The 16089-nt window shown below is 40.3% G+C and overlaps 1 protein-coding gene across 1 annotated transcript; it reads right to left on the minus strand.

Annotated features, from left to right (window-relative positions):
• Positions 1 to 6662: 6662 nt before the first annotated feature.
• Positions 6663 to 15865, minus strand: psen1 (presenilin 1). The gene is made up of 11 exons (XM_030786064.1): positions 15761 to 15865; positions 14953 to 15038; positions 13350 to 13621; positions 12195 to 12336; positions 11862 to 11929; positions 11011 to 11231; positions 9547 to 9645; positions 9311 to 9400; positions 8751 to 8918; positions 8152 to 8270; positions 6663 to 7923 (listed from the first exon to the last, which is right to left on the minus strand). Exons 2-11 carry the CDS (start codon positions 14986 to 14988, stop codon positions 7768 to 7770), a joined length of 1371 nt encoding a protein of 456 aa, XP_030641924.1. The 5' UTR covers positions 14989 to 15038; positions 15761 to 15865; the 3' UTR covers positions 6663 to 7767.
• Between the last annotated feature and the right edge of the window lie 224 nt (positions 15866 to 16089).

The following is a 16089-nucleotide window of genomic DNA, read 5'->3' on the forward strand; positions in this document are numbered from 1 at the left end:
CCTTCACTGCAGGACAAAACAGTGCTGTTGACTTTTTCCAAAAACAACAGGTTTATATAACATCCGACACCCAAGCTGCCTATAGATACAGCAGACGCTTCTGTTGGATAAAACATGCACTGTACAAGAATTTAGTGTGGAAAAATTACCTTGGTTTTTTACCTCTTCCCACAGACTTTCAGGCCAACTGCGGTGCACTGCAACATAGTCATACAACAATGACAAAAACCCACTGAGGAGGATACCCTGACAACTAACACCAGAAACTACAATGCAAAAAGAAATCATGGGACAAAGCAAAAATCTGTCTCTATATAGACAGAATGCTGAATGGCGAGACCCTCTCCCCATCTAAATTGCTTAATTGATATTAAAATATGCGCTGTACCACATGGAGCACCCATTGTTTGTTTGTTATTGGAGGCTCATGTCAGAACAGTTGGTGGCTTCTGCCTACTGAGAAGGAACGGCAGATCTTGTTGCCAGGCACCACGTGAGTGGCTTTTCTGGACCAGTAGCATCAACACACTCCCCATGTGAACAGATAGGAAGTCAAGGCCACCACTATGCCAAAGGATCTCACTGGCAGAGATGGCCAGTATCCAAATTAATCTAACACACCCAGACAGAGTTGTCGATACATTCCCATCTGAAAGCACCCTGTTACATCTGCCAGTCCGTGCATGCTTCCGCCTGCTGCGGGAGTGTGTGTGAGGTCAGGAGGCGCTGATCCTGAATACTTTACTCTCTAATCATGTGAAATAAAACAAGTCTACACAGTGAGTTATTCTTCTCCTATAGATCCCCGTCCCTCTTTTCTTGTTGGCTATAAGAACCAGGCAGCAGAACTGATCAACCAGAGATAGAGTTCACTGAGAGGTAAGCACCTCCGACAAAATCTTTAATCTACCAGATAGGTTCAGTAATAGCCACGAAATTCTTTGAGTAAAATCATAAATATTTGATAATGAGTATGTTATCAGAAAGTTGAAGATAGGAAGGGTTTTTTTTTTGACTGACAAAAATACAGGCCATATTTTACTTCTTGAAGATACCTGTTTTTAAAATGTTTTATAATCTAGACAGCACAACAAAGGATCTCGACATTTACTTCAACAGTTAACAGTTTCATATATATCTAATTAATGTTATTCGAAGCTCTAGATTGTACGTTTGATACAACCAACCACCGGAAACAAAATCTCTTAGTATAATGTATACTGTATCACTCCCACCTAATCCGTTGCCGGGGGGGCGCGGAGGCAAGACAATGCAATCTCCCGTGAGGCACAAGTATTGTGCTGTTCTCTAGAGCCAACAAGTCTGACGAGGATATAAACGAAACAAGCACAGAGGAAAGTTTAACCATCTTCTAAAACAACTGATTACATAATGGCATTTCAGAACTTTTTGTTTGTCAATATTTAGCACTGCATTAACAGAACAGTGAACTCGAGACTTGCATGATTTTTCGTTGCCTCCAAAATACACTGACTTCTTGGAAAAGCTAAAGTACTGCCATAACGCTCGCGCTGTTGAAATATTCATGCACAGCCGCAGTACTACAGGTGGTTAATTTCTCCCAGAAAATCAAACGGAGAGTATCTATCAGTGATTAAAGAAAGATCGTTAGAGAAGGTGACGACGGTGCCTAGAAATAAACTTACCCTTGCGAGCGGATCCCCAAAATATTTTCACTTTAATAGCACCTGGAGAGACTGTGCGCGGCACCGCCAGTTTAGTTGCTTATCACTGCACTACACTTGGCTGCGAAACTCTTTCCAAGCATTGGTTTAGGCTGAGTTTAAATTCGCTCGGAACACTTAAACACAGTAAGTGTTCGCGTATGTATAAATCATGAAGATGTCAAGGTGGACCTGTTCCTCGCCCTCTCACTAAGGAAATTGGAAATGGGTTGGCACAGCGCTCGGTGTTAAATCCCCGTTGCGTCACTCTGCAAACCACGATGCCATAGGCGGTTGCACTGTGTTGCTGAAAGAAATGAAGGGCCATTCTTGTAAGGCTGTAATTTTCAGCGGTAAAAATAACCGTTAATGAACAATGGTCGTTTGTAAGTACAGCGCACTTCCATGAGAAGCAGAGGATAATCATAAAAAACATAAGTTATCCACACTGGCTGTGGACTGCCAAAAAACTCCAAATTAATCGGAACTGTACAAAGATGAACTGTATAGTAAATGATGCTTAAGGTGCGCAGTTCATAGTTCACGCCAGCTTTGTTCAAACGATTACAGGTATTGTTTATGTTCAAGGCTTTTTAGAATTAATGGGACACCGGTGTTTGAATGGATGAAAATTGCAGATGTTGCCTACCTATATGTACATCTATATCCATATGTGTACGTCCTCAACACATGCGTGTTGAGAGAGAGAGCGAGAGAGAGAATGATTATGAATATAACTTGAATGAATATAATTTTATATGGTTATTTATAGAAGCTGAGAGAAGTTAATCTTAAATTCATAGTTCATATCTTCTCATTCGAAATTACAGCGCAGCATGTAAATACAGACCACAAGCACAACACATGTGGAAGCTAACCAAAACTGTTTTTGCTGAAAGTAGCAGAGAGAAAGAATCCTGACAGAAAACATCAGTACAGTATGACACCAACTTCTGACTGAATAATGAAAGAAAAACTGAGAGAACCCAAATTAGCAAAAGTTTTATTTGAGCATAAGTGGGACTACACCTGCCACCACCATCATATACTTGAAACATTGCACAGAGACTACACGGATCAGTCAAGGAACATTTTGGGTTTTGTGGTGCAGCCACAGTAACCATGACGGGGGCTATCTTAAGGAAGCTACTACTGCATGTAGCTCAGAGTGGCTTGCTGTCCCTGCTTTTAAAAGAGGTGGGTTTTTTGGGAACATAGCAATCTGAGCTAAAGAACCCTTTTAGAAGAAACACCCAGACTGCAATTAAAGAGAGGTTAGCGGTATGTGAAAATATGTATTTTTAAGGAATCTACTGCCTGCTTTAAGTTTAGTGGCTCTAACAACATGGTTTTTCTGCTCTGGTTGTGTTGTGCTTCGAGGGTTTTGGTGGCTCCCATTTTCCTGACCCTAGTCACCTAAGGGTGATTTTCATATCTATGTTCTGCCCAAAATGGTAGTCCAAAGAAATCCAAATAGGATGAGAGATTCTTTCAGTCCAAAATAGCCAGGACACTCTGAGACCCCCAAATGGTCTTTTCTCTACCTTTACATTCACAGTTATCAACTGTGGAAAACTATGGTTTGCTGTCAAGTGAGATGAGCAACCAGGAACACACAAGACAGCTGGCTAGATGACAGTTGAGGGAACACAACAGAGTTCCGACTTGGAGTTGGAATTGAATTGGAACTGGAAGCAATTCAATTTAATGAATTTCTACAACCAAGACAGGCACTACCTTACTAAAAATATAAATTATATGTAACAACAGGCCACTTAATGAAATATATTTGATAAAAATGTTCAGGATTGTTTTATACTGAGTGCATTTTCATCTAACATTTTAGAAAACCTAATGTGCGAAAATAATTTATGTGAATATTTCAGTTTGATTTTTGCATTTGTTTTCTGGAAACCATATTCAAAGCAGCCAAATTTGTCAATGAGCATTGTTTCACTTCCAGCAAAGCAGAATTACATCACATTTATTCAGTTAGTGAAAGTCAGTTCAATTATCCTCAAAGATTTTTTTTTTCCAAATTCCAATTTAAATTCTTCACATGAATTTTAATTGATGATTTTGTTCAGGAATTGACCCCAACCCCGATACAGAGAAATGCTCAAGGTATACGATTTATAAGACAGTTTGGAAAAATGTGGGGTTATAACTGTTGAAAAGGGAGAGTTCTGTCTCTCTGTCACTTCCATCCTTTGATGGACACTGATGACACATATGGGCGAAGGTTTGAGTACGTTTCTGGGCTCCCGTAAAGCTTGGCCCTGACACTGTGTTTCATGACAAGCTCACATGTTCAGTCTCCCGAATGAGGCGTCAGCCCTCTTAAGTAAGATTAGACAATGCTTTGCTGAAGTTCACAGTTTCGGTCACGCATGCTCACAATTTCCACGAGAGCTTACAAGGTGAGTACCACTCATTGAAAGGCGTACCTCGTCGATGACAGATGGATAATTTGCATAAGGTTCTTAAATCCTTCGTAGAATGTTATGAGGTGACCGTCCATCACAATATGGGACCATCTTGTCGTGTCTTTACATCCCACTCGTGTTTTCCCACACATACACTCATCCATATATGTCTCCCCTTCAACAGGCCCCTCTTAGACCATAATCAAAGGCGTCCACATAGTTACATTTAATTATAGCTTTAAAAGGAAAGCTAAACTACTGCATTTAAGATAAAATTAGGGTTACCCTACTTTACATTGGTTCCCTCCTCTGCCAAAACTGTACATACCAATACACACATTCGTAGACAGTACATACATATAGTTATACACATATTAGAAACAGTATGTTGCCACATCCACAGACCACCCTGCCCGTTTCCTTTGAACATGGTGCTCTGTAACTACCACCAAAGCATGCACCATAAAGGTCGAGAGTTTTCACATTCCACTTGCTAACTGATGGCAATGTATGGCCATGTGGTGTCTTCTCCCTCCTTTTTTCTGTGCCTTTTAAAGTTGTCGGCTAAGTTTCTGCGCTTGCCTCTCTTTAGCATCAAAGGCATATTTGGTGTCCTGGAGTTGTTCAATAAGCTCCTTGGCCTCCTTCATGTCTTGAGCTAGCTGGTTGTACTTCTCGGCAAGCTCCTGGTTCTCCCGCCGAAGCTCCACCACCAGCTGGCTCAGTTCCTCGCTCTGCCGACTGCAGTGGACCTTCAGCTGCTCCATCTCAGACAGAGTCACCTCCATACGCTTCACCAGCCCCTCCAGCTTATCCTTAGACATATTGGTAAATAAAGAGTGAAACACACAGTTCACCGGAAAATGGTGATGTGCACAGCTGAGGTACTGCAAACGGGAATGAGTGTCTCAGGTTCTCTCCTGCACTCTTACCAGCACTGCCTTGTCCCATCTGGTTATTTAGAAGTTAATCCTCGATTACATGCCCGTCTCACATGGGCGAGACAAACCACCCCTCCATCCCTCCACCTTTCTCTTATTCTCTCTAATCAGCTTAGAGGAACTAAACTGAGCGATGTCCTGCATAGACCAGAACCGAGACTGTTTCAGGAGCCTACATCCACCTCTAAAAGGTTGAGAGAACAACAGATTATCATGCCTCACAGTCTCCACTTACTGCCAGTAAAACAGATTAAATCTCTATCAGGAGCTCAAAAGACTACAGTGAAGAAGGCAAGTGAAGACACAAATTTACCTTTACATGTGACTACAGTTCTAAGTGTTCCTGGACGGAAAAAAAGTTTTTTTTTATGCTACAAAACAATCTTTGCTTATTTGTTTTTGGACTAGGTAAAAACTTTTGGAATCTTAATGACAAAGAATGAAATATTTCTCAAAATTCACGCAACTAAAAAAAAAAAAAAAAAAAAAATACAAAATTTTGTTTGATGTTTTATTTTCATTCTAAGGAAGCAACTGGTTGCTAATCTGAAATGATTCATTTATACGTAGATAAAAGTGGCAGAGGAAAAAGAAGTGTACCGTAAAAAAAGACTTAGCATGACGCTAATTACCATCATGACAAAATCAGTCACCGTCCCAGCCTGCAAGGCCAAGCGGTCCCCATGGCGACAGTTAATGCCTTCTGAATTCTAGGCAGAATGCCAGTCCCACCCCGTCAGGCAGTTGGCAGAAAGGAGGTACACACTAGAGCACAGAAATTCCATGGGTATTCCCGTAATGTTCCCACCATCTGCCATGGGCCTCCGTGTAAGGCTGATGAAAATAAAGCACGTGGGATTGAACAGGGAGAAACACAGGGGTGTCCTCTCTTATTCATCAGCTTGTCCAGCAATTTCATAGTGAGATCTGACCATTCATAGATACAGGTTTTACTCTGTAACTATGACTGTACCATTTCACATAATAAAGCAGGACGTTTTGAGTTAGAGTTTGTAACGGCCATCACACAGTTTTTTGTATATCTTTCTCCAGGCTAGCCTGAAAAGAAATTGCGTTGATGACCTTGAAAAGCGTATGTGTATATATAGCCATTGTGTATAATTAGATAAGCCAAGATACTAAAAATAGGGCTAAGGACGATCTTCAGCCCATGCTTTGGAAGTAGCCCATTCTTGGTGATTTTAAAGGTGTCATGGGAGAGACAGCATTTATGGGGGGTTATTTGTAGAATTTAAGCATGTTTTCAAGCATCATGTCTTCAAAAAACATTCTAAAAAACAAAAACAAACAAACAAAAAATTCCTCGCTTCTTGATGGCCCTCAGATTCCCAGGCTCTATAAAATTATCCTTGCGGTCTAATAGTGTCATTTGGTCAATAAATTGGTCAGTTATTCACAACCAAAAGAAAATCTCCATGACACAACGACAGAAGAGAAGATGGTTTGATTGGAACAGAACGTACCCTGTTTATCTGAGTTTCCCCTTTATTCAAGAACCCATCAATCATATCATATGTCAGTTAAAAAAAAAAAAAAAAAAAACTTAAAACATCTTTTCTTCTTAAAAAAATTCTGAAAATGCTGAAATGAATAGACCCGGTAAGGTGATACCATCAGGAGGGGTGAATTGTGTTGCTAGTAAACAAAGAAAGAAAACTAAAGTCACAGTTTCATAACATTACATAATCTTCTCACAAACTTTGGTGCAGAGTTGTTGCTGTGTGGGACATTTGGACTTAGTGTACGGTACATTCCAGAACAACGCCTCTGCACTTTTCCACTAAAGTGTAATAGTGGACTCGAGCAGCTCTCTTGTCTATTTAATGCTAACAAAGACTACAGCTGTAGTCACCAGGTACCTCTAAATGACAACAAAACATGATCAGACTACGCAAGTTTTCTGAGAAGTGTTTTCAACCATGTTTGTAGGCACCCTGCCAAAAAAACAACAACAACAACAGCAACAAAGAGAAACAAAATCACTCAAATTAAGATACCCACCCTCTTTCACTACCATCTACCATTGGCAAAGCCATGTACATTTGACAAGGCTTTGGCTTTATGCTGTCTGTATTTCAATAAGAACTACCATAATGCCTCATTTGTGCTTCCAACATTTGGATAACAATGCCAACTCTGGTTCCGTTTGACACAATAGAGCTCATCCAAGTCACCAGCATCACCCTCTTTATCCAGTTATGATTATAAAGGACCCATCATTGTTAATGTACTTACAACCAGTTGCATTCCAAAAACTATGAGATTTTTGTGGAGAGTATCCAAGCGTTAGCATAATTCTCTCTTCCATTATAGAATTAGCTTCACCATTATTAATGCAGTAAATGCATCATTTCTTACCAATGCACTGTTTATAAAAGCAAAGGCTGGCATCAAAAGAGAGGCAGTCCAGTTTACAAGATGATTCAAACTGAGAAAGCAAATCAGACTCTGAGATTTACAATGACTTGCTGGCAGGTGGGGGGAGGGGATAACCTCCATTCTTAAAAACAAAACAAAACAAAAAAACAAACAAAAAAAGAAAAAGAAAAAACAGGAGAGTCTGGTCAATCACGCATCCAGCGAGGGAGTTTGTCTGGGTAACGTCTCTCTCACCCTTTCTCCGTGGTGAGGTTGAGGGCCTCTGTGGTATGAACTGGTGCGTGGAACACAGGATATACAGAGTGTCCCGTCCTGCTATATGTAGAACTGGTGAAGTGCCAGCTGGTCCATGAATGGTCGAACTAAGTTATCTGTCGCAAAGTAAAAAACTAAACCAAAAGTGATGGATATAGGAAGGGCAGGCAGAGCCTTCTTAAAGATGGCAAGAAGCAGCAAAGTTAGACAAAGACCCTGTGGGAAAGAGAGAGAGAGAGAGAAAAAAAAAAACTTAACTGATTTCCTGTATTTTAATGAGTTCACTCTGACCTCTGGACAAGATGGCAAAAATTAAGAATATATGAATATATGTCATTTAATGAACATCAAAAACAGGACAAACCATAAAATATTTCAAATACGTCACTTAGAGCTGATTTGGCAAGAGAGAGAAGACTTAATGGCTATGTCAACTAAACTCACGATAAGAATGGCAACAAAGCAGGCCAGTGTGGTGTTCCAATCTCCGCTCGCCGTGGCTGACGCCTTTCCCACCAACATGCTGTAGAAGATAAAGTCTCCGAGGCCCAGCTTCACACCCCCTGAGGATAAAATGGAAGGGTGTATGCACGCGCACACACAACACACACACACACACACACACACACAGTCAGCAATTTGACTCCATGTGCAACATATTGGGCTCTAATTACTGAGAAAACATTGGTTTCTATTCTGGCATTTACAGTTAAGAATATGATGTAGAGATCTGGTGCCTTTAGATTACAGCACAGATTTAAACCCTAGTCATTTCCACTGAAGATGACACTCTAATGCTTTCTTTTTATAAGGCCCTCTGGTCTAGTGCCAGCCTCATTTTGTTCCAATGCATGCACACATAAGACTCTCCAGTAAAAACTTCACAGGAGACAGCTGGGAGCTGATTATATACTCGGTAATCAAAGTCAAATTGGGTTCCTTCTCCAACCCTGAGGGGCTGTTATTGGAATCCTTCATTAGGAGATATTCTGAACTGTTTTAGTCTGAGGTCAGAGGTCATTTAACATTTTTTAACTACTCACTTTCTTCATCGTCGTCCACGGGCGGAGGCCGCGCTGAGGGCAACTGCTGAATCTCTCTTCGGCTTTCATCTGTGGACTGGAGGGGACCCAGCTGGTGTTGCTGATGCACCACCCAGTCCGTTGTGAAGCCGCCATCATCTTCAGGCTGTGCAGTGGGCGCTAAGGCAACTGTAGCACGTGTCACAAAACATATGTATTATTAGATATTATTATTACCAGGATTATTATCACAAACATACAACAGCTACAGTGTACCTGTGTGATACAGTTATTATTTAGCAGAATGGTGGCATTAAGAGTGTTAAAAATCCTGGCTTGTTTGTATGTAAAGTTTTGATGTTTTTCGGACTCGTGTCAAAAATTACAAATAAAAACGGCCTACGCTCTTCTGTGCGACACACATGACAATGACTTATTCTTTCCTGTGTACAGACCCAGGTTCAAACCTCATTCTTGAGGTAAACAAGGCCAGAGCCTGTGTGTTCTATTAATAGGCATTAACCTGCTGGGTTTAAAGCCCCGGTGATGAAAAGACCAGGTTTTTCTACAGCAGGACTCACCCTGGTTTTCCTCTTGCGTGGCAGTCCCTGTGGTGGACTTACTCCCAGACTCAGCGTTGTCAGCCATGCCGACTAACCATACCATTGTTGCTGGTGAAACAGAGATCCAGAAATATAATGCATACATGTGTAATTGCAGGAAAGATTTGAATATGAGTTATATTTCTGTGTTTGGGTATGTGCACATCTATGTGTGTATGTGTGTGTGTGTGTTTGAGTGTGAATAAGTGTATTACAAGAGTAGATGAGGGCTGGGAAGATGGGTTCATTCCTCTCTTGGGCTGTTTCCACTAGTATCCTTAGAGGCCCTTTTGGACAAAGAACTGCCAGCAGGTCTATAAGAGGAAAAGGGAACAGACATTATAAACACACACACGCACGCACACTTGTTGATAGAGTGCAAAATAGTTGTTGTGCGCAAAAAAAGAACATATAACTTAGACTTGGAACGCAGAGACTTTCTTCTAAACACCTAAACAGAGCTTTTTTATGCAAGTACAGTTTGTCTTCATATAAAAAAAGGGGACAGGAATGTACGGAATGTAAGTGTTAATGACACTCTGGAATATGTAGTTCTTCTACACGTCCTGTGGTTCTGTACGCCACATTCTTTATTCATAAACATTTCTGAGATCTCCGACCAAGCTCATTATGCTTTTAACTGAAACTGATTTTTTTTTAACATGTCTTTCATTAATTCACAATAATAAATACAAGTGAGCTCGAAATGTATATCCCCAAACATGTTTTTTGTGTGTTTGTTTGTTTGAATTGATTTATTTAATTGCATTGTTTCACTGCATTGCATTGCTACAGTTCCTTCAGAAATGTGTCGTCTCTGACAGTAGTCACCTTGTGTAGACTGTACTAAGTGCAAAATGTTTGTGTTCAGTGTGTAATGTTATAGGCCTGTTTTTCAGTTTCAAAACCAGACCCCGAAAATCACGGCCTTAATTTTTTGACAACAAGCAAGTACAGCACATTGTCTTGTGCCAGAGCTAAAAAGAACAGCTAGAGTGACTGTTGAGAGCGGAGGGCATTTCAGGAAGTCTTGCTGTGCTTAAGATAGGCCATTTTAGGACTGGTTCACAGCTAACTCACTCTCTTCCTCCAACCTCTGAGTTTCCTGTTTACAATTCTGACCTTTCCGTTTGACATGCATCTGGTCTTATCTTATCTTAGCACTGAGGGCAGTCACTTATCTCAAAAAACAATGTCTTCAGCCAAAACACACAGAAATAATAAATATGTGTATGGACACTCCGCTACAAGTGCAAGAACAGCTGGACCATAATGGTGTACATTCTTCAGTCATATTTTCACATGGTTGTTACTTGGGGCTCTAGTGAGCTCTTCCTAGTTTTAACTAATACATGCTAAAAACACATAGATGATAAAAAAAAAAAAAAAAAATCTAAGACGCTCGGGTAAGTACACGTGTCTTCTGCTTGTTATTCTGCAATACATGTTTCCGCAACATATTTGATAATCTCTCGTCTGTGCTAAAGTTGCACCTAGAAATTGACCATTTGGGCTCCAATCCACCCGTAGTAAGGGAGCACGTGTATATGGGAATATACTCGTGAGTTTGGGTCTTGATAAAAACAGTTCCAGGATATTGACCGTTCTACAACTCAGCAAATGCAGTAATGGCAAAGACAGGAAGAAAGAGATGAGTTCTGCAGTTTGTGAGGACTAACCGTAGACTGAAATGACGGCTAGGATGAGCCAGGCTGTCCACTCAGGCAGATATTTGATGAAGACAAGGGCCATCAGAGCGCTGATCATGATCAGATAGGCCTGCTGGAGCCGAAGGGGACCTTTCCAGTGGATACAGATCATACCCACCACCCCAAAGTTCCAGATGATCACAGCCAGCGTGAAATAGTCCATGGCCACGTTGTAGGTCTTAAAGACCTCCCTAAGTCAGAGACAGAGGGTACAGCACCAATAAAGAATAAAACACGTCACTCACTGAATTCCTTTTTTTTTTTTTTTCATTGTTTGAGTGATGGTCATTATGGAAACAGTTAAAAAGCTTGTATTGGTATAAACCATGGTAGTTCAAGTAATAAAGTTTGGCTTCAAATGAAGATTAGTCTGTGTGTGTTTGAGTAATGTGTTAGCCATGGTTCATAGGTGGCTCCAAGGTAGAGTCATAAAAGTGCAGTTCTAATTCAGAAAAGACAAACTGTAGTAATATTATAGTGAGCATTGAGTGCAGCAATACCAGGGCTGTGACAGTATGCCTAAGCATTTATTCATGGATGTATGATCTGGTACATTTCTACAACAATTTTCCAGAGAGTAAGGGTTAACAGTAATGCTCTCAGCCTACCTGATAATTTCACTTTGGCAAAGCACTAACCACCATTGTCTCTTAACCAAAAAATCCGCATTTGATATTTCTTTTTTTTTTTCTCTCTCTCGCACTGTACAGAAAATGTATCCTGGCGTGACCCCAAAACTGCAGTGCGTGCTAAAGCATGAGCTCATTCGTACTAATTCAGGCCTAGACAATAAGAAGCTGACAAAGATGAAGGAGACTCACCCCAGGTAGATGTAAGAGAAGACAAAAAGCAGGAGCAGGGAGGAGAAGAAAAGCCAGGCATGGATCACCTAAGACATCAAACAGATTAGGTCGCTTCTGCTGGTCATGTGATTACGCTTATATGGAAGTATGAGACATTAGCATAGCTACAGTAAAGGAAAGGACCACTGACAAAATTCAAAAAATAACAAATACAAAACATGCCTAAAAGCTATCAGCATTAAAAAAAAAAAAAAACTTTAGTCTGAGCCAGTCATATGTAAAATGAAAGACTAATTTGGGGAACATTATGTCTCTGCAGAGTCTCTACAACAGACTATCCGGTCTGTATACCTTATAGTAGCGGTACTTATAGAGCAGCACCAGGACAAGAGTCATGACCACAATGACGCTGATCATGATGCTGGCATTAAGGATGGAGTTCAGAGCACGCTGGCCCACATTCTCTGTGTCCTCACGAAAGGGTGTGTAAATCCTGCCATTCAGAAAGAGGGGAAGAAAAGTTTCTGAATAGTTCATAAGATAAGGTCATCCACTTCAACTTACAGTTGCATGGAATATTCTAGGATAGTTTAACTGACATAACAACATTTGGTCTGGTAACTCCAGTACTGAAAGCTACGAAGATACAAGAGACATTCAGAGAGCACAGCAGAAAATTTGAGATTTCTGGGAGTTGTTTCACTTCTTTGTTAACTCCAGTTTCAATCCAGGATCAGACATGTACTCTGGATCATACAGTGATGTGGGAAGAGCTCAAATTTAACCCATTACTGAAAGCACATTCACCCCATAATTACGTCACGGTTTTAAAAATGAGTCTCAGAAAACAACACCATATAAATAGCATTTGTTCAAACATAAAGATACACCACACCTTAACAACAGAAACCAACAAACCAAATGCCACAGGCGCTTCATATTGGTTAAGAGATAAGATAAGGACGGTCAATGAGGTATATTACAGTAGCTCCATCTAGAGGCAGATCATAGTAACTGCATGTAACTTGATCAGTGAACTGTGCCATGAATCCCATGCACATTAATGGCCACGTAAGTAATAATGGATTATGTGGCTTAGCTGCCGTTATTTGGCTTTCAGTTATTTTATACAAGTATTAAAAGTCAGAGGATCATCTGAGAGTTCAAATTTCCTAAAAACCTTTTAAGCTTTAAAACAAATAGACAAAGAAAAATGATAAGTGGTATCAGTCTTAACTTTTAGAAGTTTTTATTTAGTAGGCTCCTCTTATCCTTATCACCAGCAATGTTTGACATATATTGTATGTGTATTTTTCTGCGTGTCCTACGTTGCTGTCTGATTGTTTCATTTGTTGCTGATTTGGTAGCCAACAGAGCCAAAACCTTTATTTGAGATACAATAGTTTGAACTAAGTGTGTGTGTGTCTTCAAAACCTTATGGCTGGCAAATTCTTAAAAGTACTGAAGAATCCAGTATTCCACATGAAGTATCCTGGCTATACTCACAGCTGCTGGCCGTCGTTCTGTGTGTAGAAGCTGACGGACTTGATGGTCGCCACAACCACCACCATGCACAGAGTGACGGGGACAAAGAGCATGATGACATGTTTAGCGCCATACTTAAGAGTCAGCTCCTCATCCTCATCCTCTTCGCTGTCAGTGACCACCTGAGGAGGGCGGGCAGAGGGGGGCTGGCCGTTCAGTTCGGCCTCTCCCCTGACTGGACCTACTGAGCCCACTACATCTGTGTGCTGGTTCTGCTCTGCTCCCTCATTGGACTGCATGGACAGAAAGAGGAGGGCATCATTTCGACCGTTTTTTTTTTTTTTCTTTTTCTTCTACAGTTTTCTTACTCTATGCGCAAATTAGCACAAGTCAGGCCACACACTATCAACCCCAACACGCGCGCACACGCGCGCACACACACACACACACACACACACACACACACCAGTGATCTAATAAGTAAAGAAAAACACAGGCAGCATTGGTGTCTTCAGGCCTCAACTCTTTTAACCTAACTTCCTAAATCAAAACACTTTTCACTCAATTCTTTTACCTTTACTTAAATATTCAATGTTGTAAGCATTTGCTTAATTTGTAGTAAAACTGACAAGCAATTACATTTTCTAAAGGAATAACACAACCTCTTTGTAACGGATGACAGGTTTATAGGTTTTTAAATTACAATTAAGTTTTCAGTTTCCCTGTCTATTTTCTTCAACCTCAAACTTCATTGCAACTATATTTATAATTTCACCTGGCCCAAATAATAACTGTACTACTAGAAGTTGCAGGCACTCTTCAATAGTATCTTCTCCGTTCCACATAATCATAAGACATTTACAGCAAGTGAGTTTGTAGAAAGACTTAAATCTGCCTTCACCATTCCACCCCATTTAACTTTTATGAGAAAGAAAGGCAGGTGATTAGAAAATTAAGCAACATCTTAAACTGCTGAGATATGGCACAGATGTAACATTCTTTCTAATGTGAACTAATCACAGTCTGTCAGCGCACTGGAGCAATGAGGATCATGCATAAAGTCAGAGAGTGTTTCAAGACCATTGAACGAGTCTGGACCTGACAGTCTCCAGCTACAAATACTGACAGGCACTTCAGCCTCTGCTGTCACATACCTGTGTCTAACCTGCCACACCTGCTGATGTAATGCTGCCAGAGGGGTGGGACAACCTCTATCAAATCCACACCCACTCACAATGATTGACAGAGTTTCTGGATATGTCGTTCATGGCAATGGGTGGTACGAGTTCTGCTCTGATACAGTGTGTATCTTAAATCAAATATTAATAAAATAATGCTTATGAAATGAAAAACAACATATACATACATCAAAGCAGCTATGTAGAATATGCCTCAACCTTACCTTAATAAATGTTGTATATCAAAATATTTGAAATAGTATCTGTAGAGTGTGTTCTGCAGTTTACCAGAACTAGGCAACAAAACTGTATAGTACAATTATGATAGATTTCCTGACACTTTACTAGCTGTAAAATCATCAAACAAAGTTACAAACACATAACTTTACATCAGTATATGATATACGATAAATCACCGTCACAACTTCACAAGAGTCGTTACTCACCACATTGTTCACTTGTTCTTCCACAGTGTCAGCCATTGGTGCGCCGAATTAACTCTTGCCCTCATAGACAAGCGACGTGTTTGATTCTTCGGCGACGGAAAAGAAAGTTTTCATATTTCGAGCGTTAGAAAGTTATTTCACATAACCCTACATATACATATTGAGAGACGGAGCAATGTTAATGGAATTTAAGTATCGAATTCAGTATGACCTTCAACGTTGATCACGATTACATTTACATAATGGTGAACTAACTGTATTTATGCAGATATACAAATCAGTCGCGCGGACAAATTGACTCACAGGTAACGTAATGCCCGTTTTTCACAACACCGCTCGTTCTGGCAATGGAACTTAAAGATAACTGTCAAATTAAGCGATGAGTGAATAGCCACTTAGTAAGAATATTAGAAGCCAGTTCAGTCATTGCGAGCAATTTATTTTGTTCGTTTATATTTTATCTAGTAGTTACTCAAACAGTTGCTTTGGCATTACTGATGAAGTTAGGCAACAGAGTGCAGCCTTTGTGTGTAACCAGCACATTAGCAAATCAAAGTCGTTAAGTGCCTCAAAGGCTAACCTCTCTGATCAAGAACAACAGTTAGAACATATACATAGGTAGTAAATTGCTAGTAAGATGCACGAATATTCGGGTTAGTTATAACAACACTTCTAAAGCGTGTCTCTCAATACTTTCGAGAAATTTAGCTGGCTAACTAGCTTAGCTGGTATCAACAGCTTTGTGGGACAAACCCAGATATCCAGCGGTCATTAAGGTAGCTAATGAAGACAGAAAACATGTTCTTACCTTAATTACAACGATATTATATATTCATTCGCGACTTTGTGTATTGAGAGTCTTTGGAAAGGAATTCGAAAAACATCAATTCGATGTTCACTAATGCACCGCCACTGTCTTCATTTGTTTTCACATTGGGGGCCGCATCCGGCGCTTCTACTTCCTCCACCGCCCATCACTTTGGATTAATTTGGGCTGTGTTCAAGAATGAAGATGATACTAGTAACCATCGCCTACTCATGATTTGTATTTAGTGCAGCATATAATTCTCAAAGACTGTCACATTGTCGTAAATTTAGCCAGCATGACTTTAAATAAATATATAATTGCAGGAAAAT

This window comes from Chanos chanos, chromosome 10 (genome assembly GCF_902362185.1).
Source record: "Chanos chanos chromosome 10, fChaCha1.1, whole genome shotgun sequence".
Taxonomy (NCBI): domain Eukaryota; kingdom Metazoa; phylum Chordata; class Actinopteri; order Gonorynchiformes; family Chanidae; genus Chanos; species Chanos chanos.

Coding starts and splice junctions, on each gene's coding strand:
- psen1 (XM_030786064.1), bottom strand. CDS start 14,988: ATGGCTGACACTGTGGAAGAACAAGTGAACAATGTG. Junction 9,646..11,010: donor AGCCGTCATTTCAGTCTACG/GTTAGTCCTCAC, acceptor TTCCTCTTATAG/ACCTGCTGGCAGTTCTTTGT. Junction 7,924..8,151: donor GCTTTGTTGCCATTCTTATC/GTGAGTTTAGTT, acceptor TCTTTCCCACAG/GGTCTTTGTCTAACTTTGCT.